Source organism: Schistocerca gregaria, chromosome X, assembly GCF_023897955.1.
Source record: "Schistocerca gregaria isolate iqSchGreg1 chromosome X, iqSchGreg1.2, whole genome shotgun sequence".
NCBI classification, from domain to species: Eukaryota; Metazoa; Arthropoda; class Insecta; order Orthoptera; family Acrididae; genus Schistocerca; species Schistocerca gregaria.
Genome location: NC_064931.1, coordinates 91,242,467 through 91,268,436, shown reverse-complemented (window position 1 = coordinate 91,268,436; position 25,970 = coordinate 91,242,467). Strand labels below are relative to the sequence as shown.

Below are 25,970 nucleotides of genomic sequence, written 5' to 3'. Positions count from 1 at the left end.
TTTAGATGTAGCTATTGACACTTGGGAAGAAGATCTTGAAGACGCTGAGCACAGTTTTTTGGAATCAACCTAGCAAAATCCAAGGCATCTAAATATAATTGTCTGAATTTATTCTTTACATGCTCCAGAAGTTTCTTATGAATCTAAGTGGATGAAGAAACTGAGTTCTATACCATTTCTGTTTATTTGAGCAGTCAGAGGAGGGAAATAGATTACCGGGTGGCACCTTCCTGCAGAAATGGCTACAGGCTGTGTTAGGACTACCTTATTTCTGAACTCATTTTTGTCAAATGATCATTTAATAGAAGCTCTACATATGGACAAGGATATTTTAGCATGGTAATTATGCAGTAAATAACTGAAAATCTCAGAACTCTGCTAAAAAAATGCTGCCAATCATAGACAAATAAATAACTGCTACACATGTCTGTCAATTTCCATGAAATGCCCTCTCTGGTGTCTAAAAGACTGCAGCTAAGCATCGAGTATATTGTGCAGAATACAAATCATTTCAATTCAGTTCACGAGATAAGAAAATTATAAGCTCAGTGGAATGCGGGGTCAAAAATTTACATAAGAACAGTCCAGTACAGATACACACATTCCTAAAAACTGGCATAATTTCAAACAACTGTGTTCCAGGTATATTAATAAGCACACTATTGTCCAGTAATATACTGACCACCACAGTATAACAAAACTATACTGAACAAGAAAATAAAACAACACATCAACACTTAAAATAGTGGACAAGCAACAGAACAGTGAATACCAGCAAGAAAATGAATATAGATATGTTTAAAGTTAAAGAGAGCATATCATATAAGATACTAAAGCTCTACCACTGTTCCCAAATATATTCAACAAATTCTTGGAAATCATAAATACAAAGCATTATTTTAAGTAAACTGGTGTCTATGGTATTAGACTAATGATTTAAAGAGTTCTCAAACAATAAAAAGCAAACAGAATATATTTTTATTGTGTTACTTCTGCCAATGATTTTGCATTTTTTTACCTCTATCCTCTTTTCATAATTCTGTCCAGCAATTACTCGATCCACGTAAATACCAGGAAGATGAACTTCATCTGGGGGAATCGCACCAAGTGGCACTAGCTCTTCAACTTCAGCAATGGCCAAGCGAGCAGCTTTACACATAGCTGGATTAAAGTTCCGAGCACTCTTCCTAAAAGAAAAAGAAAGATCAATTTTTATGCAACACACAGTTTGAGGTGATTTCTACAAAATACAATGAAAATAGTTTTACAATTAACTGAAATTTTACAATATGCAAACTGAAGAACTCTGTACTGATGTTTCTTTTTTACATGTGTTTCATTTCAATTGATCATCAGGCATATTCAGAGGCCTGACCTTTAAATGTGATAAAATCTGTAAAGAATGTGTAACAGAATACTTTTTGGTTATTAACAGTTCTAGCAATCACGCCAACAATGCAAAGTAATAGAACAGGTTGTCGTTTTATCAGGTGTAACCTGTTAAAGAAACTAAGATCACCTGGCAGATTGTGGTAAAAGGCAACTTTTATAATTGTTCACCAACTACATCCATCCATCCAAGTATTTAATGGAAGAAGCACATGAAAGAGAATGAGAGGGTAAAGGGGAAAAGAAGGAGGAGGAGAAGAAGAAGGAGGAGGAGGAGGAGGAGGAGAAGAAGAAGAAGAAGAAGAGAGTAACATCATACTCACAATCATGCTATCATACACTAAGTGCTAGTTCAGATTGGACAAAGATGAAGAGGTAAATCAGCTATGAACTTTGCAAATAAAACAGTAACTTTCACCTTATATGATTTGTGAAAACTGCAAAAAACTATGGGTAGTTTGACAGGCATTTTCAGCCTTCACTTCCTGGATGTAGGTCCAGTGGAGAATTGTGGCAGTATAATTGCCCCAAGTAATGTTGCTGATTTATTTTTCTTTCGAACAATGTTATGTTCTACTGAAATTTATGAGAATCTTTGCTGGGAATGTGTAACAATGTTAACATTTAGGAGGGCATGACGAACTGCCCCTCCAAGCCAAACCTGTGGGGAGAGCTAACTCCTACAATCCACATCAATGCCAACACTGTCCAACTCAGTAATACCTTCCTCAGGTTGGGCAAATCCACAGTCTTCCCTGTTATCACTGGGTAGCTCTCACTGAAGGTCAAATAATGTTAGATACAAATGATCCAAATCTATGTAGTATGAAAGTCTTCACAAATCAGCAGGTTGAGAACATTTGGGAGTGTGTTGGGGGCTGCCCCTTTGGGCAAAATCTACTAAGGGGATAGTAATTTATGTTCAGTAATGTATATCCTCCACATAATGATTCTCAGTAAGCAACTCCCTTGAGGAAACCAAAAATACATTTCACCCACCCAAAACCACTGAAATTCAGCAGTAGTTAAGTGCAGTTGTGGTTGTTAAGGGTGATATACCTTTGATAAAATATTAGTTGTTTACTCCAAGAAGACTAGCATCTTGGTGGCTAAAGGAAGTAGCCGTTTCATTAAAAGGAAATTAGCAGTGGCCAGTGCTGACAGTTTTTTTTAAGGGCAGCCAATACAGTCAACCACAGTTAATAGACAACAGTGCTTCTACACACACTTAAACAAAAGGTGACATAGCACACAAAGATCACAAAAATGTTGTGTGTATTTGAAGCTGAAATAGTTTCGATTTGCTGATATCTTCAAAAATGATACTCTTTGTGCACAGTATTGAAAGCAAAGGTTGGTAGTGACCGGAGCAAATAAATATCAATCCAACATCCTACTTATACTGATTTCTATCAAAAGATCTACTCTCGTCAGCTATGGTGCGATACCTCTTCCAACAAGAACAATAATAAATACACAGCTACATATGCTCCCACGTGGAGTTACACCCATTCAGAAATTCGGTGACTGCATCATTGACTGCCATATAACATTAGTTTATTAAGAAGAAATCATTCTGCAAAAAACTAAAAATATCAGTCACTCAATATGTGACAGATTCCGATATCCTGAGAATAAAGCAGTCCATGATAATGACGCAAAAAGCAAACCTGTCAGTTACTAAAATACTGGACTCTTCCATTTTAAAGGAGAGGTCCCCAGCAGCAGGAACGGCTTTTTGAAATAGTCTTTCTAGTAAGGTGGGTCAAGGTTCCAGGTATCACACCCTGCAGGCATTCACCCTAGTGGGGCCTCTTTTGTGAGCAATCGATGACAAAAAATTTCAGAATTTCACTTGGATCCCTACAGTTTTCATAACGAGGAAATGCAACAGACTGATTGTGCAGTGTAATGGTTAATGTACAAGCTGCACATGCAAGAGGTTGTGGGTTAAAATCTCATCTTTTATTTTTAAGTCTACTGGAATGGCTTTGGTAATTATTTTTATTCAATTAACTGGGTTAAACCTATATTTTTAATTTTTATTCCTTTGTCACATCATTTTAATCACCAGGTAACTGCTTTAATTGCTCCTCATTTCCTTCCTATTATTCTTTTTCCACTTTGAATACATGAGCATGTGAATTAAATTATTTTTATTTAGCCACCATAATGTTTAAACATTTAGAACTGCTGATGTATCAGTCAAAAAACTAAAGACAAAATAATCTATTTGTAATAAAAATATTTTGGATGGCAATTGTCATACAAACATTTTAAACAAATTCTTATTGCACTACAGACAAAGTATTACAGATACAGATTTAAAAGTAAAATTAGATTATAAATAAAACAAAATTCATGCAAAATCAGGATTGGATATAATGAAGGTAGTAACGTGGACAAAAATATAGATGCTAAAACTGACGAAATTAAATCGAAGTTAATACATAAAAATACATAAAATCAAATCAACAAAGATTCCACATGGAAAAAGATTGACAGGAAGAAAAACCGAGCAATTGCACCCTGCACAACCAATTTGTTACATGGTGCTCATCTAAAGTTTTAGAGCATCACACGAAATTTTGATTACTTGCAAATACGGACCCATCAGGGTGAATGGCTGCACGGTTTGGCACATGGGACCCTAACCTACATCACTGTACAGGTGATTTCAGAAAGTCTAACTCACTGCTAGGGACCTCTCCTTGTAAGCACAAAACGGTCAACAACTTATCTCGATCTTGCACATATGTGATGCTCTCAGTCAATGCCTTTGTAACCACAACAGTTCCTGTCGTGGGGTTGCCACTAACGAAAACAAGGCGGGACCAAAGGGGGACGGCCTGCGAACGAACAAGACAGACGGACAATCGGGAATGGAAGCACAAGCACAATGACAGACAACTGAGCAAGACACCAAGAACAGCAATAAAGTATTAGGCAACAGGGTCACAAGAGACAACTTCAACAAACCTAAACAAAGCTCACTCATAAACGGGGAGTTCGCACCCGTAACATAAACACGATGTCTGTAAGCGAGATGTCAACTGAATCAACGCGGATACCAGACAGCCTCACTTAGTGAGATGCAGCCTCTTAAATACATGACAGGGTATATCGCTATTGGCCGCTGGGACCATGTGCTCCACAGTGGTGCCCTCACGTTAGACTCGGGGCCAGGAGCATGCGCAGCCATGGCTTACAGCACGACTGCTGCAGACCTCTAATGGTCATCGAGTTCCATGCCGTCTGGCACGGATTTGACACCTGTGGCGCTCTGAACCAGAAGTATAATGTTTTGTTTTGATAATTAGTGTGATAATATTCTTTACTGTAAGTCTTACATAAACCTTTTGTTTCATTTCTGTACTAATCTCTCCAGAAAAATAAAGACAATTGTGAACTAGTTATTGGTGAAACTGTTACAAATACCTGAAATAACCTCTCCATATACTGAACTGTTCATAAAGAATACATATTAAACCTCAAACTGACCAGGTGAATAAAACTTCTGATCATTTTCAGTGCAGTAATGTGATCAATTTATATAAGAGTTGAGAACCGATTTCTCTTTGATGACGAATGGCCAAAATAATCTAAGAATTGTCATATTGCACCTAAGTGTATTGTACATTTACATGTTTTGTGGTAAGTTTATTACCTCTTAAATGAAAATATGTTTAAGGTGTGTGTGTGTGTGTGTGTGTGTGTGTGTGTGTGTGAGTGTGAGAGAGAGAGAGAGAGAGAGAGAGAGAGAGAGAGAGAGAGGGGGGGGGGGGGGGAAGGAATCTTGATAGATGTTAAATTGGTCCAAATTATCTAATATAATGTAGTATGTGATTGTTTACAAGATGTGGGCAGAAATTTACCTTGAATTTATTTTGATACCCTCATTTATAAGTAGTAGTATTGTGTGCAGCGGCTGTGAACACTATTACTCGAGTTACAAACAGCTTAATTAAAAGTTGCCTCCCCAGAATAATTATTAATAACGAAAACTTAGGGACATTTTGATAATTTTTTGAGATGATACTTGCAGTTAGATACACACCACATTGTTTCTTTCACTGGCCTTATACAATTTAGTTCTGTTGGATAGCTAGAAGACCAATGAATAATAGTTTCAATAGTGCTGTCAACACACGTGAACATATTTTTCATCAGTACCTCCATACATATCAAACTTACTAACCACCAGCAATACCTCCACTTCGACAGCTGCCACACATTCCCAAGAGGTCCCTTCCATACAGCTTAGCCGAACATGGCTGTCGCATCTGTGGTGACGAGCAGCCTCTCTTGAAACACATCAAGGGTCTTACTGAGATTACCCTGCCAACTTTGTAGAAAAGCAGATCTCCCGTGCCTTATCTCTCCGTCAACCACTGCCTTCCAATGACCCCCTGTCAGATTTCAGAGGAGCATTCTCTTCATGATTCAGAACCACCCAGGACTGGAACAACTGAATCACATTCTCTGCCAGGGTTTCGACTACCTCTCACTCTGACCTGAAATGAGGAATAGCCTACCCTTATCCTTTCCACTCCTCCCACAGTGGTATTCTGCCACTCGCCAAACCTTGTCCATCCCTACACAAACCCTGTTTCCAACCCCCTTGCCTCATGGCTCATATCCCTGTAACAGACCTACATGCAAGACCTGTCCCATACATCCTCCAACCACCACCTACACCAGTTTGGTCACAAGCAATACCTATCTCTACCTGTGAAACCAGTCATGTGATCTACAAGCTAAGATGCAATAACTGTGCTGCAGTCTACATGGGCATGACAACTAACAGGCCTTTGGTCTGCATGAATGGCCACTGACAAACTGTGGCCAAGAAACAGCTAGCTCTTTATTCGCATGAAGTAATGGCCACTATCGACAGGGGATCTCAAGTTGATTCCGTATTTCTAGATTTCTGGAAAGCTTTTGACACCGTTCCTCACAAGCGACTTCTAATCAAGCTGCGGAGCTATGGGGTATAGTCTCAGTTGTGCGACTGGATTCGTGATTTCCTGTCAGGAAGGTCGCAGTTCGTAGTAATAGACGGCAAATCATCGAGTAAAACTGAAGTGATATCAGGTGTTCCCCAGGGAAGCGTCCTGGGACCTCTGCTGTTCCTGATCTATATAAATGACCTGGGTGACAATCTGAGCAGTTCTCTTAGATTGTTCGCAGATGATGCTGTAATTTACCATCTAGTAAGGTCATCCGAAGACCAGTATCAGTTGCAAAGCGATTTAGAAAAGATTGCTGTATGGTGTGTCAGGTGGCAGTTGACGCTAAATAACGAAAAGTGTGAGATGATCCACATGAGTTCCAAAAGAAATCCGTTGGAATTCAATTACTCAATAAATAGTACAATTCTCAAGGCTGTCAATTCAACTAAGTACCTGGGAGTTAAAATTACGAACAACTTCAGTTGGAAGGATCACATAGATAACATTGTCGGGAAGGCGAGCCAAAGGTTGCGTTTCATTGGCAGGACACTTAGAAGATGCAACAAGTCCATTAAAGAGACAGCTTACACTACACTCGTTCGTCCTCTGTTAGAATATTGCTGCGCAGTGGCAGCTCGTTTTGTATTATCACGTTATAGGGGCGAGAGTGTGGCAGATATGATACACAAGTTGGGATGGAAGTCATTACAGCATAGACGTTTTTCGTCGTGGCGAGACCTTTTTACGAAATTTCAGTCACCAACTTTCTCTTCCGAATGCGAAAATATTTTGTTGAGCCCAACCTACATAGGTAGGAATGATCACCAAAATAAAATAAGAGAAATCGGAGCTCGAACAGAAAGGTTTAGGTGTTCGTTTTTCCCGCTCGCTGTTCGGGAGTGGAATAGTAGAGAGATAGTATGATTGTGGTTCGCTGAACCCTCTGCCAAGCACTTAAATGTGAATTGCAGAGTAGTCATGTAGATGTAGATGTAGACCACCCAGTTGCTGAGCACGCTGCCAACAACACTCTTCATTTCAATGACTGCTTCTCAACCTTACCCATCTAGATCTGTCCCACCTACACCAGCTTCTCTGAATTGCACAGATGGCAACTCTCCCTACAATAAATCCTACATTCCCATAACCCTTCTCGTTTCAGCTTTCATTAGTCATTGTCCTTTACTCACCTATCCCCTTCCCTGTTCAATTCCAGCACTACAAGCCCTCTATTCCAACAATGCTTTTCCACTGCCTCCCCCCCCCCCCCCCCTTGCCATCCATCTAACCTCCCAATTGCACATAGCTGTCCTACCCTATCCCCACCTTGTCTCTGTATGCTACTGCAAGCAGCATTTTACTGTCCACCAACCCCATCCAACCAGCCTTCTTTCCACCCACCCACCCACCCCCTTCCCCTCCCCAGCCTCCTCCTTACCCCCACCACCCATCATGCGCTACTGCTTGCAGTCTGCCTTTGGCAGCTAGACTATGGTCGTGTGTGTGTGTGTGTGTGTGTGTGTGTGTGTGTGTGTGTGTGTGTGTGTGTGTAAGGTGAGTAGCAACTATCCTGTCAGTCTAATAAGTCTCATATTACACCAGATTCTCAAACTTCCCAGACCAGGGTATACACATGGACAAGAAAAAATTCCCAGATTTCTCCTGGATTTCATGTTCTCTCGGAACTGTATAACTTATCAATCCTTTTAACGGTTAGGGTTTTATACATTGGCATAGAATTTCCAAGCGCTTTAGAAAATGAAACTCACGGGAAAATACACATTTTGGAAAGATCTTTGATGTACAGCAACATGTACAGTGCATATTTTCGTATTATCAAAGTATAAATTCGAATTCCACCAAACACCACATGTTACTTTCCGAAGCATTGAAATTGAGATAGCGATGTGCTTTTGTAAACTCATGTCACGTGATCTCGCCAGCGGATATTCAGAGCTTAGGTCACATGATGTAGTCAGCCAATAGCAACATCACAGTTAAGTAGCGTTAACACACAAACATGAAGAGTTAATGGTTTAAATTAATATACATAGAGTTGCTACACGAAAAGCAAAGCTTTCACATACTTTATTGGTCTCTAAGATTAAAACACTGCAAGAGAAGCAAAGCTTTCACATATAATGTTAGTCTTTTATGCGCGTATTACACTTTAAGATACATCACACAAATGCGCCAGTAAACTTTCAATAACCCCATTAATGTCTGATCTTCTGGGCTCGAAATTCATCTAAATGGCTCATCATCAAAGAGTTTATTTTTAAATCAGAGTCAAATGCTCTCTGATTTAAGAAATTCATCGTACAGTCTCGCTCAGAGATAAACTTGCGTAAAAGGAAATTTACTTTTAAAGTAATGCTTTTCAAACCATCATTCACAATATTTTCCTGCAATGTGTTAAAAATAGGTTCGTTTCAGCAGTTGCCAGAGAGCGTAAGATAACAGGTGCCACCACACTTGTGCAGCTGTGATGACGTAGGAAGCCTGTAAGTTTGTACGTGTTAAACTTTAAAAGATCTTACATTATGTCATAAAAGAAACAAGACATCAGAGGATACTTCAAGAGTATCAGAATTTTGTGAACCATACTGAAACGTGCTCATTTAAAGTGCACATTCGTATATCCAGATTCCCAGAGCAGTAGGCCTCGACCTGATATTAAGCTTTTCAATGTGGTTTTTGGGATGTAAATTTTCTTGGAGTACCAGTACTGTGTTATCTCATGTTTGGTTCTTTATTATGGCATTATGCCATATGTGCTATAAGATGAAAACATGCACTAGAAATGCAGCAAACAGTTGAAGCTAGCCAATAGTGTGGGATTAAACCCTTCGTTTCAAATAAATTGACTGCCTCAGCAGAAAAGATTAATGAAAGCCAAATTTCTTTAACAAACCAACAAAAATAACTTCCCTGTTCTGCGTGGAGATTAACACTTGACTGTCAGGAAGGTGGTAATAAAATAAAATCTGAAACTAATAACATATTTTAGCCTTCTGTAATTATGTGAATATATTTTAATTCACTTGATAGCTCCCAGCCAGAGAAACCTGTTTTGCTTCCATTTGACGTGATAGCAATAAATGAAGGGGGAAACAGCAAAATCACTTAACATAAACATGGGCCACGTGGAGACTACCACCTCCCCACTACAACTCAAGGTTACTCTGTACATCAGGTCTGGATCTACGATATTTCCCAACTGGGGCAATAATAGATAGTGGCGCTCCCCCTCCCTCGAGCGTTTGAGGTAGGACTCCAAAAAAACTTCATTTTGTAACGCACATCGTTCTGAAGATTCTGATACATAAAACATATGCGTTCAAGGGCACCTAAGACATGTTATTTGGTATTAAGTCTGCCAAAGTGCAGTGCCACGCCTCTTCACACAGCATTTTTCCATCACATGTGTCTGTATTTCGCTCTGTGAAATTCAGACATATAATATTTTGTAATGGATGCCGTCTACCTACATTCAGGACAGTGGAAATTAAAATGTCCTGTTGTGCCTCTCCTGCTCCCAGTCGGCTGGTTTGAAATCCTACCCCACTTAAAACTCACAATTAATACTGGATGGGATTATTTGTAACGAGCAGAACACGAACTCTTACGAAAATTTGCAGTCTTTACTGCCTATTAGCTAATAACTTGCTGTTTTGTGCAACATAAAATTAAATATAGGATACATAAAACCAGTAAAGACAAGAAACAAGCAAGACAGTACACATTTCTCCAATACTTAAATCCCAGAAATTTTTTTTTTTTTTTTTTTTTTTTTTTTTTTTTTTTTTTTTTTTTTTTTTTTCCTCTAATCTTGCCACACCTTTATGTGGCATACTTTCCTTTCTGGGAAAGAATCTATTACCTCATCAAAGTTCATCAATGCTTTGCTACATGAAAAAACGAAATGTTGTTGTCTTATAGTACAAAAACTTAATATTGCAGCAATTATCACACACACCAAATAAACAAGACTGTTTTGGCACAAATGGTCATTTTTGTAACACAACACAATATAATTCACAAAGTACCAATATCAATTGCCTATTAGTCCTACTACAAGCAAAAGGTTTTATGTTAGGAAATAGTTTCACATTTCATTCATACTCTCTAGCTTCTGAAACAAGATCGAAAAGTAGTATTACGAAATTTTTATATAAATTTGGAATCATCATATTCTTTCATAACTTGTGTGAGTCCCCATTTCTTCTCCTTCCTCATTCTAACAAACAGTCTTGTCATCACTAGTTCTGTAACTATTCCTGCCAGTGTCAAAACTTATTCTCTGGGTAACTTCACTAACCCTGCCACCACTGTGCTACGAGTTTACCCAAAGAATCAAACTGATGGCCAAATGTCTGTATGCTTTTTTTGCCGTAGAACCAGACTGCTGGGCTCGTTTTTTAAAATCATGTTCAGGCCAGAATTGAAAAGCCTTAGGTTCTCCGCTAATTGAACTCGTGACCCAACATGCAAATCTACACATTGTAGAAGCATCATTTTTTCTTCCAAAGAAATACTGTTCATCTTTTCTAACCAGTTTACTCGTAGGCACTGATTCAAGTTACTACAGAATGTGACTCTTACACAAGTGCGTGTGCGCATTCAGAGACGTACTCACTATATGACAAAGGCAGAATTCAAATTTTACTGACTACTGTTAATGAAGTTCAATCTAACGGAGGATTTTGTTTCAGAATTCTTAATTAAATATCCAATAACCATTTTTATCTTTTAACGCAAGAAAACGTTTTTGCCTAGTTCTTTTCGCGACATGTTGGCACGATTCGGAACATCTGCTGTCTACTGTATTCTGTTTTCAGCTGTGACAACTTAAATGATCTGATGGCAATTACTCTAGCAGCAACCTTCATTCTGCTCTGTGTTATGTTACAACAGCTTTAATTTAACTCCACAGTCATCTACACAAATAAACACCACTTTTGAAGATGGCTGTCTCTACAATGGGGCTTCACAAATTATTGTTGCTTCCATGTGAAATACGCTAATCCGTACTAGGCACGCAGTCTTAGGTTGGTTCAACCTGATGTCAGACATAAACGTTCCTACTCATGATGCTCTTTAACATGACTAAAATTTCCACCCTTTTTTTTTGTCACCCAGGACATCCCTGAGATGAGTGACCTCCTTGTCGGCAACAAGCTGCAGATTCCGTGCCTATTCTTCTGTGTTTATGGAGTCTGCCAATTTTAGTGTTTTAATCAATATATATGTCTCACATTAGAACATTAATATCTTTTTTATGTGGTTTCATGAAAGACTTTAGCGTCTGTGTTTTATTTACACCATTAGACACGATCATAACAATGAAGGAAATGAGCATTCGTGTGTGTTAGCTCTCGGCCACTGCCTTATGATCATCACAAAGCAACTCGGCATACTTGCCCACCCTTCTAGACACTGAGACCCTATAGTAAAGACTGCGGTGACACAACACACCGATAATGTAAATCTTGCTTACTGCACGAACACTATGTTACATGATCAATAACCTTTTGCATAGTCTGCATGTTATGCTTTGTTCCAAGGCTGACTGAGCAGGAATAGGACTTCCTTTTTGCAGAAATTTGTATGAAAATCAATGTTAAAGGTCGTGATAATGTAAAGGAAAGCACAAAACGCATAAATTTTTTTAAATATGGAATTGTTAATGATGGAAAAGCATTGTATTCAGTGAATAGGACTTCTGTTGGGACCGACAAAAATGAATGTAAAAACCAGGAAAACGTAAAATGCAAGAACATTACTATCGACTACCTGTACAAATATACTATAGATTCATTGTTTCAATGGTATTTTTATGCAAAATCTAAACTTTAACACTATTCCATCTAGCACTAAATAATTGCAGCTAAAATTGACAATATCTTTTTCTTTGTGGTTTTTTTTTTTTTTTAAGTATTACCTCTGAGATATTATGAAACCTTAAGTCTTGGTTTAAGAATCATGAAAGAAGGTTGTATACATGGAAGAACCCTGGAGATACTAAAAGGTATCAGATAGATCATATAATGGTAAGACAGAGATTTAGGAACCAGGTTTTAAATTGTAAGACATTTCCAGGGGCAGAAGTGGACTGACCACAATCTATTGGTTATGACCTGTAGATTAAAACTGAAGAAACTGCAAAAAGGTGGGGATTTAAAGAGATGGGTCATGGATAAACTGAAAGAACCAGAGGTTGTACAGAGATTCAGGGAGAGCGTAAGGGAACAATTGACAGGAATGGGGGAAAGAAATACAGTAGAAGAAGAATGGGTAGCTTTGAGGGATGAAGTAGTGAAGGCAGCAGAGGACCCAGTAGGTAAAAAGACAAGGGCTAGTAGAAATCCTTGGGTAACAGAAAAAATATTGAATTTAATTGATGAAAGGAGAAAATATAAAAATGCAGTAAATGAAGCAGGCAAAAAGGAATACAAATGTCTCAAAAATGAGATCGACAGGAAATGCAAAATGGCTAAGCAGGGATGGCTAGAGGACAATTTTAAGGATGTAGAGGCTTATCTCACTAGGGGGTAAGATAGATACTGCCTACAGGAAAATTAAAGAAACCTTCGGAGATAAGAGAACCACTTGTATGAACATCAAGAACTCAGATGGAAACCCAGTTCTAAGCAAAGAAGGGAAAGCAGAAAGGTGGAAGGAGTATATAGAGGGTCTATACAAGGGCGGTGTACTTGAGAACAGTATTATGGAAATGGAAGAGGATGTAGATGAAAATGAAATGGGAGATATGATACTGCGTGAAGAGTTTGACAGAGCACTGAAAGACCCGAGTCGAAACAAGGCCCCCGGAGTACACAACATTCCATTGGAACTACTGACGGCCTTGGGAGAGCCAGTCCTGACAAAACTCTACCATCTGGTGAGCAAGATGTATGAAACAGGCGAAATACCCTCAGACTTCAAGAAGAATGTAATAATTCCAATCCCAAAGAAAGCAGGTGTTGACAGATGTGAAAATTACTGAACTACCAGTTTAATGAGCCACAGCTGCAAAATACTAACGCGAATTCTTTACAGACGAATGGAAAAACTAGTAGAAGCCGACCTCGGGGAAGATCAGTTTGGATTCCGTAGAAATACTGGAACACGTGAGGCAATACTGGCCCTACACCTTATCTTAGAAGAAAGATTAAGGAAAGGCAAACCTACGTTTCTAGCATTTGTAGACTCAGAGAAAGCTTTTGACAATGTTGACTGGAATACTCTCTTTAAAATTCTAAAGGTGGCAGGGGTAAAATACAGGGAGCGATAGGCAATTTACAATTTGTACAGAAACCAGATGGCAGTTATAAGAGTCTAGGGACATGAAAGGGAAGCAGTGGTTGGGAAGGGAGTAAGACAGGGTTGTAGCCTTTCCCCGATGTTATTCAATCTGTATATTCAGCAAGCAGTAAAGGAAACAAAAGAAAAATTTGGAGTAGGTATTAAAATCCACGGAGAAGAAATAAAAACTTTGAGGTTCGCTGATGACATTGTAATTCTGTCAGAGGCAGCAAAGGACTTGGAAGAGCAGTTGAACGGAATGAACAGTGTCTTGAAAGGAGGATATAAGATGAACATCAACAAAAGCAAAACGAGGATAATGGAATGTAGTAGAATTAAGTCGGGTAATGTTGAGGGAATTACATTAGGAAATGAGACACTTAAAGTAGTAAAGGAGTTTTGCTATTTGGGGAGCAAAATAACTGATGATGGTTGAAGTAGAGAGGATATAAAATGTAGACTGGCAATGGCAAGGAAAGCGTTTCTGAAGAAGAAAAATTTGTTAACATCGAGCATAGATCTAAGTGTCAGGAAGTCTTTTGTGAAAGTATTTGTATGGAGTGTAGCCATGTATGGAAGTGAAACATGAACGATAAATAGTTTGGACAAGAAGAGAACAGAAGCTTTCGAAATGTGGTGCTACAGAAGAATGCTGAAGATCAGATGGGTAGATCACATAGCTAATGAGGAAGTATTGAATAGGATTGGGGAGAACAGAAATTTGTGGCACAACTTGACCAGAAGAAGGGATCGGTTGGTAGGACATGATCTGAGGCATCAAGGGATCACAAATTTAGTATTGGAGGGCAGTGTGGAGGGTAAAAATTGTAGAGGGAGACCAAGAGATGACTACACTAAGCAGATTCAGAAGGATGTAGGTTGCAGTAGGTACTGGGAGATGAAGCAGCTTGCACAGGATAGAGCAGCATGGAGAGCTGCATCAAAACAGTCTCAGGACTGAAGACAACAACAAGTCTTATTACACAAAAATTCATATTGCAATATGTTAATAAATGCACTTTTATTGGACTTCTCTTGTTTACTATTTTACATCTAAAATGGTATCACACAGTTTGACACCTTAGAATCATTAAACTTTTAAACATATATATCAGCTGTCATCAATCTTAAGAGTAGGATATTTTGGTGTCTCTCAAAACTGTCTGGAAACATCTGGTTGTAAAATCTCAGTTAACTTATCTAAATGCATGGAAACATTTGCCATCTGTTGCTAAATTCGTTAAACAAATGACAGGTGTGCAATCATATTAATTGAATTGAACTTGTAAATAATGCGTGTCCTGTCATTTTTAAGGGCCCCATGATGATCAAGATGCAAAAATGAACACGTATTATGAATGTGGAATGGTTATAAAACATATGTATACCTAAATATTAGATTTCCAACAGGGTCAGCTTTCCAGGCCTTTACAATTGCATAGTCACCAGTTATTGCCTCTTCTAAAATATAATTTTTCCCATCAAAAGATGCAGATGCTCTCTTTTTGCTTGCTATTTCCACTTTCCCAGAAGATGAGTATTTAATAGGAGCACCTCCTTCATGGACTAATGTCCCATAAGCAGTGGGTGTGTAAAAGGCTGGTATGCCAGCTCCTCCAGCTCTGATACGTTCTGCAAGAGTTCCCTGAAAATACAAAAGCTAATGTTATTTTATGTTTACACCTGACAGTTCCACTATGATGACATTAATAAGAGCAAATGATAGAGAGCTCAAATTTGTTTGTTTGTTCCTTCTAGGAGTATATCTTCCTGAATACTGCAGCTAAGTCTTAAATAAGCTGCTTAAACAGAAAACAACAATGAAATACACAAAGACCAAATAACTGTGTGCTGTGCTTTTCACTTTTTAACTGAACAACATCCACAACACTTCTTTCAGTTACGAGGGTAAGTCAATTACTATCCGCAATTTAGTTATATTTTGTTTATTTTGGTAGTACTGTTGTTTTACATTGATAATGCATGCTTTATTTATTTGTTATTATATCTTTGCAAGTTTCAAGCTGCTAGGCTAGTTCCATTATCACTGCCACACTGTTAACCAAGGCTACTCAGTTGTTTATTTGCACCAAAGAAGAGCAATGTTCAGTGATCTGCTTTTTGTGACCAGAAGGTGTATCAGCGGCCCAAATTCACTGAAGACTTTCGGTGCAGTATGGGAACAGTGTTTAGCCACAACGGAGTGTCTACAAATGGGTTGAAAAATTCCGAAATTGTTGCACAAGTGTTGTGCTCGATGAAGGAGCTGGACGACCGTTTACCGCGACAAATGAAGAAACCATTGAGTGTTCACGTGAAAGGATTCTCTTAGATAGACAATTAACTATTGACGAAGTGACAGATTGTCTGCAAATTAGTCACGATTCTGCTTATGAAATCATCTACAACACACTTGGGTTTTATAAAGTTTGCGCAAGATGGGTCCCAAAAAAACTCTCACAGTTGCATAAACAAATGCGCTTGGACATCTGCAAAAAACATTTGTATTGTTATGGTAATGAAGGGGACAACTTCTTAGGGTCATTGCTGGTGATGAAACAAGGATCCATCATTAGGAGCTGGAGAGTAAGGAATGGAAACATCCAAATTCGCCGTGCAAGAAAAAGTTCAAGACCCTACAGTCCACAGGAAAACCGATGCCTACGGTTTTTTGGGATGCACAAGGTCCAGTACTGGAACATTATGGGGAAAGGGTCACAACAATAAACAATGTACATTACACTGTGATGCTTACTGCATTGTGAATTCTTAAGATCCCTAATCATCAGAGATGGTGCATGAGCTCAGCTGGGGCAGTTACCTTATACAAAATTCATCATAACTTGTTCTGAGGAATTGCCCCTGTATTCACTTGAAGTGATTTGGGAAAACTGCAGAAAACATAAATTAGGGTGACCATACACGAATTTGAAACAAATGACTCCCAAATGAGACCACTTTCTCAATCAAGATGTCTCCTTGCTTTGTACATTTGTCTAGAGTCAACAGTTTTCAGGACAAGGAACAGATAGATCCTGCCATGGGATATGAATTGTTTATCTACATACACAGCTGATGTTAAGTGACTAAACTACACCAAACATCAGACATGAAGTCAGCAGAATCCAAATGTGTGTAACCATTCCAGAGATCAATTAATGAAAATAAAATAAATCTGAATAACATTGTTTATATCTAAATACATTAAAACATATGCTGTTTATATTTAAATGAGAAAGACAGTTTTCCTAACTTCTTGAATATTTTTCCAGTTCAATGAAATACGCTATAATCTTTATGTACATGTTTTCAAGAACAGGTAATCTACAGCCATTGAATATCAAAGACAGAATTACTTATAACCCTCTATATATTTATACAAACAACTGTTACCAGTTCTGGGGCACAAGTTTGTTAAAATTTCATCTGTTCTTCAAACTACTGCCACCAACAATTTATTGTTCTTAACATTATAAACTACTAGTCCAAACAGCAATTTTACCCCTTCTCATTTATCACAATATTTGAAATACATCACTTCCATCTAAAAATCACTTCCATCTGCTAGTGAGGATATTTAATACTTGACAAAAAATTTTAAAAATTAAGAAGTTTATCTTGCACTTGCAATCTTTTCAGCAGTAATACTAATTGAAGTAACCCATCCAGATAGTCACATGCATTGAAGCACCAGCTTCTGGGACACAGGGAGGCACACTGCTCCAAGATCGAATCCCCACTGCTGACTAACAACAGGGGCTGGTGTGCCACCCAGTCTAGATATGGGTTCACAAAACATTCGAATAATAGATTTAGTTATTTAATGTGAGGAGTAAGTTTGAGAAACACACACATTCATGGCTGGTACATATTAATACAGTGTATCATACATGAAAAAAATAAGATTATGGTAGAAACTGTATTCGAAGACTATAAATATACTAGTAATTGTAATAGAATAGTTACTCATCAGTATGCAGCATACACTCTTAACATTCTTGCTCACCTGAGGTGTAAGTTCAACTTCCAATTCACCAGCAAGATACTGCCTTTCAAATTCTGCATTTTCACCAACATAGGACGCTATAATACGCCGAATTCTATGTTCTTTTAACAGCAGCCCCAAGCCAAAATTATCTACTCCAGCATTATTGCTTATAACGGTCAGATCTTTCACGCCTGTCTCCAGTAATGCAGATATTAAATTTTCCGGTATTCCACAGAGTCCAAAACCTTGAACAATGGAAAACCCAGTGTAATATGATTGGAAAAATGTTTTGCTTAAATTAAAAAGTAGTTCTGTTCACTATGTCTCATTATTACATATGGATCAATAAGACACTTGCGCGAAAATTCAAATACTAGCAAACTATCAAAACATTAGGTTTGTGCATGATTTTGTATTATTTGCATTTGGTCTGGAGTCTAAGTAACAATGACAGTTGGTATGATGTTCTCAGAACACAGACAGCTGGTAGCAGGTGGAGGAGACAAAGGAGTGAACCACCAGCGTAGGGGAGAAGCCACAAAGGAAAGGAAGAGGCACAGTAGCACTGGAAGGCAGGAGAGGGGACAGGACCACCAATGGCAATGCTGAACAGTAGGATAACACAGATTAATATGAGTAGCAATTTAAAAAATGCTCAGGAGGAAGGGAGATGTGAGGAACGGGATGGGAAGGAGAGGAAAGAGGAGTAAAATATTTTGGACAGGAGAGAATTGGCATGGGATATAGCAAGAACTGACAGAGTAACAGACAGGGATTGGAATATAGCACATGGGAACTGACATAGGTTTAAGCAAGGGGGATTGTGAGAATGGAGTTTTTGCTGGAAGGACAGTTTCACTCTGTGCATTTCAGAGAAGTTGTAGCTGGCCAGGAAAGGGGAGGGAGGCAGGATCCAAATAGTAAGGATGTTTAAGCAACTGTCAAAAATCAGTGAAATTATAATGTGCATCAACTAGGTGGTCAAGTATGTGATTAGATAAAATTTGGCAATGTTCATTCATGCAGCCGCACAAGGTCTCCATGCAGCTGATATCATTAGTTCCTTCCCCTTCCTTTCCCGCCTTCAGTTTACGTAAGAGTCAATTGTGTGTTACTGTAGTAAACAATGAATTACATTATATCACCACTGAAGTAAGCCACAGTGACCTATGGAGAAGACCATTTAACCCTGGTTTTTGTTACTCAGGGCAAGGTGCCCAGAAGGAGACGGAATTTCATTCGCTACCAGTGGTGGCTGATATTGCCGTGCACAACAGTTCAAAACCAGGACAACTTTCACTATAATGCACATTACAGAAGATGTGGCTGCTGCCATACTTAATTACACTTTTACTGCATAGGAAATGCCTGTGACAGGACTGAAGTGGGCTGCATGGGTGGGTGTACGGTACAGATCTTGCAAGGGAATGAACTATGAGGTGCAAGATCAGGAGAGTAAATGGGTGGAAAATGAGTGAGAAAAGGCTGGAAAAGGTACTGGCTGCCGTGCTCGATATCAGATGCAAGGCAGACCATGGTCATCGTTGACGCGGAAATCGACACTGCATAGTACATGGAGGAAAACACACCCAGGAAGGTGTCCTCACCCAAAAGATGGAGAATGGGCAGGACTGCAATGCGACGACGAGAAAGTGGGCTAAGGATCTCAATGCACGATGGACACAATGCACCTTGTAAGGCGCCTTTCCCCAATTGGCTTGCTCTTCAGGAAAATTTTGAAGAATGGAGGTCAAACCCTACAGGAGCTCATCACATTAAGGCCAAAACGTGTGAAACTCCTTCCTGCCTCGTACGACAGGCAGGAATACCACAGGCCTATTCAAACCCCCGGACCGGCAGGGAGTAAGGAATGAGTACATCACGGGAACAGTGAAAGTAGGGCCCACAGGGAAGGAGATCCAAGGAAGTAGGCTAAGGTGGTATGGACATGTGCAGAGAAGACGGGAGTACTACGTGGGGAGAAGAGTTGAAGACCTAGAAATCAAAGGATCAAGGGGAAGAGGAAGACCAATACTGAGATGGTAAGACAAGGTAGCAGGGGATCTACGGGAGAAAGGATGGCTCAGAGAAAAGACAATGGATAGGTATTTATGGAAGAGAAGGATACAGCAAAGCAACGTCGACCCCACATGATGTGAGAAAAGGCTGAGATGACGACGATAAATCTACTGAAAGTGCATAACAGTGTTTCATTCCGACAGTGTATTAATCCTGTAAATATTAGCAGTTCCAGTTTACCATCATATATTCACATATTTTGACAATCTCCTGACTAGTGATCAGGAAAGTGAGTATTATATTGAAATGTTTTATGTTTTTTATGTTATACTTCCCGACTTGTTCCACACCCGCGAAACTCATCTCATTTTTGGGTCTATGGAACGAAAACTATAATCTAATTCTAAGGATGAGCAGAAACTTTGTAGTAGATATCTTTATGAACTACCTGTACTAGATGTTGTCTGTAAAACCTCATGTGAGATTATCAGCATATGTACATAGCTCCAGCTTCCCAATAGTGTGGTATCCATAATGTAGGAACTTCTTGAGATGAAACAGATAGGAGATTTACTAGTGGGTGTTTATGTTCTGGACAGCAGAACAACTAATTTCCTGTGCTACCATTATATTCTGTTCCTATCAGGTAAAACCACTACCCGCCATAAGAACTCTTTTTCTCCCACACACCCCTCCCTTCAATCCATTGTAACACCATACCCTGCCTTGCTGATCCGCTCTGCCTCAGAAGCTTTCCTTGTATCATTCTTCCTGCACTCCATAAGTAAATGGAACAGAAAGAGACCATAATTACTGGCACAATGGAACATACCCTCTGCAATGCACTTCATGGTGGTTTGTAGAGTATCGCTGTAGCTGTAGATACTTCTTGCAAAAGCACAACTTCCAAATACCCTTTCCTGACAGATTGTCATCATCTTACCACCTAAAAATCTCTAAGCCCTGTGTAAATCTCAAAGAGACTCACCTTTAGCCCCCAAATCCAGGTTTAACCATGTGGACCTGGTCAAGGAACTGATTTCCTTTATTTGCTCTCTTCAACGGAAACGTTTCTTTGCCACTCATCTATTGCCCAAAGACTGTCCAAAATAAACTTTAAAACCTTGTTTTATCCACAATAAATATCCCTCCAACTGTGACCTCCTCTCTTTTCTTGCAGCCTCCGTCTAACTCTCCAGAAATTTGCCCCTCCAAACTGTCTTCATTTTGCCTTAGCAAATTCCTTCCCAGTGATTTCAACATCACAGTCAGAGGGCGAACAGTAATTAACAACTTGAAAATAATTTCTGGCTTAATATCCTTCCTGCTGGCAAGGAGTTCACAAATGTGTTCTTTAGCTATAGCAATTATATGGCTGAGAGTTTCTGGCAGCTTTCTGATATATTTAATTTACTAACCTTGTCACCATGATTCCATTTCAGAAGTATAGTACAGTACAGTATACAACAACTCATAAAAAAATTAGGTTCAATCCAAAATCTGTCCCCTAAATTCATTTTCCTACTCACAATGACAACTTTATAACAGCCACACCTTATTTGTCTAAAGAACTCTGCAAATAGAGCTCCACTGGTACTTCTGCTGGTTACTCCATTATGGTGCAACCCTCCCTATTCCCAAGAAGCACATCACTTTCTATGTGCAATATCTGAAAGTATGACAAAATGTGAAAGCAGTTACATCACCTGCCATCTATGTTGTTACTACTATCTGCAATTTTATGTAGGTATGACAATTTACCAGCTGTCCACCTGCACGACAGGCCAATGCCTACTGTAGCCAATTGCAAGCTCTACAGTCCAATTGCTGAAAATTTTACACATCAAAACACAGACTTCAATGGCTAGCTTAAACATGCTTGCCATTTGGACTCTATTCCACAGTACCAGTTTCACTGACTTGCACAGATGGTAACCATCTCCTTAGCACATCCTCTGTCCATCCTTGGTCACCTCATTCCCAATTCCCTTCCATCATAGTTTTTCCTCTTGCTATTTTCCTTTCCTCATGAATATCCTACTCCACATTGTTGCTTATCTCCCCCCATCACCCCCACAAACATACTGTCCTCACAGTCATGTAGGTGGTGAGCGAGGTTTGTTTTGCCCCATTGTATCCAGCCTTAAACTATGATCATTACAATCTAATGATAACTATCTGGCTGTTGGGAGCAACCACTAAGACATTTCCCATATACAGCCACTCTCATCAGACACCATGCCGAGTGTCAACTTTGTTTGCATGTATACTACATTTACCTCATGATTATGATACATTAAATTGCTCATGAAAAATGTTAAAATAATTATTGTGTGATATTGAAAATCACAATGAAATCTGTGACAAATTCATGGCAACAAAACAGATCATAATGCAGGGGTGTAAAGACTTGCCAGTATCACAGGCTGCGAACTCCTTATTGTTACTACGTAAGAACTGCAAGATCAGAAATATCTAGCCACAAGACAAGTTGTTATTCCAGTTAAAATGCCTCTGCCCCAATGCTAGGTAAACTGGGCTCAAAAGAACAAAGTTCTACAAGATATTGCTCTCTCCATTTTGGGAGGGAATGAAAGACGTGCATAAAATGAAAATGAAGATAATAATTTATAATAATAATAATAATTTATAATAATAATAATAATAATAATAATAATAATAATAATAATACAAGAATGAATGTCTTGTGCTGGCCACAATCAGATCAATGGTGGGCTGGATGCAGCCTGTGGTCCATGCATCTCTGCTCTAATTACTTTTGATTGTACTTAGAGGCACATGAACTACATTAAATTCTCTGATATGCAACCAACAAAGTATTGCCAACATTAAAACTGGAGAAATGCACACTTTTTCCTTAGGAAGTCCACACCAGAAGAATGCCAATGCCAACTGCTTTCAATTGCAGAAACGTTTTCTCTGCAGTCTCACAGAAGCACTTACATTTGTATCCATTTTTTGCTTAGCTATTCTGATTACTTTAGCAATTATTTCAGGTCAATGGGCTCTTTATCAGTGTGCAAGCTTAACAGACTAATTGTATTCCAGATATCCACTTGTCTCTGATGCCATTATTCCCATACACATATGTCTACATTATCATCGTTGTTCCAAACACTTATCCTATGAGCTGCTCAGAAGCAGTGAAATTTTTTTTTCCAAGAAACCAGTTTCTCAAAATAACTCTGCAGGTTTCATGACCATACACTAAGCTGGTCTACACTAAGACAACACATCTCCTGTGAAACCCTGATCTGATGCAAGAGGCCTGATGGCCTCAATCAGATCAGGTTAAATACATAATGTAAATTACCTACTTTCTCTGGAATAATTATATTTAAATATTATATAGCACCTCTATATTTTAATTTCTTCTCTTGCATGAATTTCTTGGAGGTGTCAACAAATACAATAGCAATAGACTGTTAAACTAATGTTATTCACTTTAAATGGTTGAGGCCCAATACACTGGAAAAGAAAGCACCAATTTGCTGGCTCAAAATTTGTTATCAGCAATATACAGAGTACAGAAGAGAAGCCTTACGTCCAGTGAACCTCAAAACCATGAGCAAACGCTCTTCCCATCTATTCTTAAATGTTTGTCACACCTTGCCATTCCTGCTTACGACACACGAAAACTTGTCCAATTAGCAATAAGATATCTTATGTTTCCTATATTTACAATGTCATCAATGAAATCCTTTCCACAATTTTTGGTTCTGCTAACTGTACAATTTACACCATTAAAGGATGACATCTTTTACTGTTGCATGTGGAGAGGCAAAAAGAGGGACATTTTATAAACCAGTTTCAACTCTGAATATTTTCAATGCAACAAGCACACTAAGGTGAAACTGCACTGCAAGGTGTCCATATGCTGTAGTGATGTGCTATAGAGATCAGATGTTGGCAATGTATCAAAGTTGAGACAGCCAATGGGAGAGTAGTATGGGGTAACCAAAGATAGTACCTTGACCTGAAGATATCTGTAAGGTGGAAAATACAAATTATTCGCAGTGTGTGGACAACCTTCCTTCAGTTCAGTTCCCACCTATGTCAGAGACTGATGTGTTCGTTATCAATATACATAATAGCTTTTCACTTATTTATGTTGTAATAGTTTTTAATGATTTTTTTAACTCTAAAAACGATTTTTTGCACTCTGACCCTCTTGTTTAGAAGTTTTTCATAATATCTCACTGCTACCAGTTTCACTATTAACATTAATGCATGCATGTAAAAGATAGACCAGTCTGACCTTGGCAGCCAGACACAGAGGTCATGTGTGTGTGAGCTGCATTTTTTTTGAGTATGTATGTATGTATGTACGTACATGTCTAATTTGGAATGATGCCTTTTTACTGAAAGCTTACTTGTTTAACAGTCTTTTCGATGTGCCTATCTGTGACCCAACATCTCCGCTACATGGTGAGTAGTAACCTATCCTTTTCATAAAACTGTCATTACTCCAGTCCAGATTTTCCAGTTTTTGATTAATACATGTTTCATATTGCAGATGGTATAACTCAACCAAGTGAAAAACACACTGTGTTTCACACTGGCTACAGACTTACAGAAGCAAGAATAGAATTTCCACTGCCTTGAGGGCAATTCTATCTGATACCTTCAGTCACACACAACGGTGTGAGAGTTCCTGAATGAATAATGAATATGTGACTTAACACAGTCAAGAGCAAAGCGAGTGAACCATTGAATCCGAGTTAAATCATATCTCTATTACAGATGTGGAACACTGTAATTGTGATAAATAAAAGTTTTCTGTAACGAGTGCAACAATTCACCTTTCATGGCAACAGAATTTTTATGTTCCCATTATCTGCTTCAGTGAACCTGGTAACTCACCACCACATAGTAGAGTTTTTAGTATTCATTCATAGCAATGTGGGAGTTATCATGTAGCTGTGGCAAGACACAAAAATTATCAAAACAAGTAAGCACTGAATGTGGCGAGCTATCTAAGAGTTCTTCTACATCATAAAATCATCAAGTCAAATTGGTGGCATTACTACTTACAGTTATTTGATCCCATAGGAGTAATCCCAATGCTCAAATCATTTATGCACCAGGAGACCAGGAATAATACTACTTAAACAAATAATTTTAAGTAATGCCATGGAGTCTACCTCTGCATACCAACCTGGTCAACGTGACTGATACATTAAAACAAATCTTGCACAATAAAAATCTTCAATGTTACGCAGTAACTTTGTGACAGCAAATAAGTGTCAGACTAAAAATCTATAGGTAGGATTTTAACTATCACATTAATTAAGTTATAAATGACAGTGTTTTGTATACATGAAAAGTCAATCTGCAATATGGTTCACTTTGCTAAGCTGCAGGTCCGCTTAAAAATGGCTAGGTGAGCCAGTGCTCAGATAGATAGATAGATAGATAGAGATAGAGATAGAGAGAGAGAATACATTACCTCCAACTAAAATTTTAGCTCCATCTGGAATGTCCTTCACAGCTTCTCCAGCACTAGCATATATTTTACTTGACCCAGATGCTTTAGCAGACAGTGAACGAGATAATAGCTGCAACAGAATAAATTGTACATTTCATATAGTTACCTCTAGTTCTATCTTGGAAATTGATATATTAAAACAGCTTAATGTTATGCCATTTAATTTCCTTAACAAATTCTATTCACTGATTGTGAATTACAAATTGACAATATGTTCAAAAAATTTAGTTTTTCAACCACACTTCACTATTTTTCATACATAAATTGGAGAGTACAAATGATGATCTAGTGCACATTGCACAAGCAATTCTCTCTAAAGTGCGTGATTAAGTTAGCACACACACAAAACAAGATTTAGCACTCAAACAACTGAAAATCTACTAGTTATATACAGTGAGTAATCAGCAACAATAAAGTAAATACATTACAACTGTCAGTGAGTATTTCACATAATGCACATTGTCTTCAGAGCAGATTCTGAAAGCAATCTTTGGCTATCTCTAAATATTTAGCACCTCACTGAAGTGTGCTGCTCTGAATGCTTTAGAACACAGCTTCATTAACAGTTATGCATAGATCTGTCATTAAGCTCGTTAAGTCACATAAAGAGTCATACAGCAGGTGAACAATGACTATATTGATCGTACAATGACACATTTTGGAATTATTTCCATCTTTAGAGTCCCAAGTGCAAAGGCAGCACAAGAGTAAGAGTGTTATCAGACATGTTTGTACCACGAGATCAATTTGTCATACCTTCATTATTTCATTAACAGTTGTAAGAGCAGCACTGACAATCTACAGA

At 38.5% G+C, this 25,970-nt stretch overlaps 1 protein-coding gene across 1 annotated transcript in view; it reads right to left on the bottom strand.

The window, feature by feature from the left end:
- LOC126299549 (succinyl-CoA:3-ketoacid coenzyme A transferase 1, mitochondrial) overlaps positions 1–25,970 on the bottom strand; it is a 75,411-nt gene that overhangs the window by 24,718 nt on the left and 24,723 nt on the right. Inside the window, exons 2-5 of the mRNA XM_049991543.1 lie at positions 25,127–25,235; positions 17,656–17,882; positions 15,038–15,294; positions 1,019–1,187 (exon numbers count right to left, since the gene is read on the bottom strand). Of these exons, the coding sequence (XP_049847500.1) occupies positions 1,019–1,187; positions 15,038–15,294; positions 17,656–17,882; positions 25,127–25,235 (762 nt within the window). The remainder of the gene's footprint in view (positions 1–1,018; positions 1,188–15,037; positions 15,295–17,655; positions 17,883–25,126; positions 25,236–25,970) is intronic.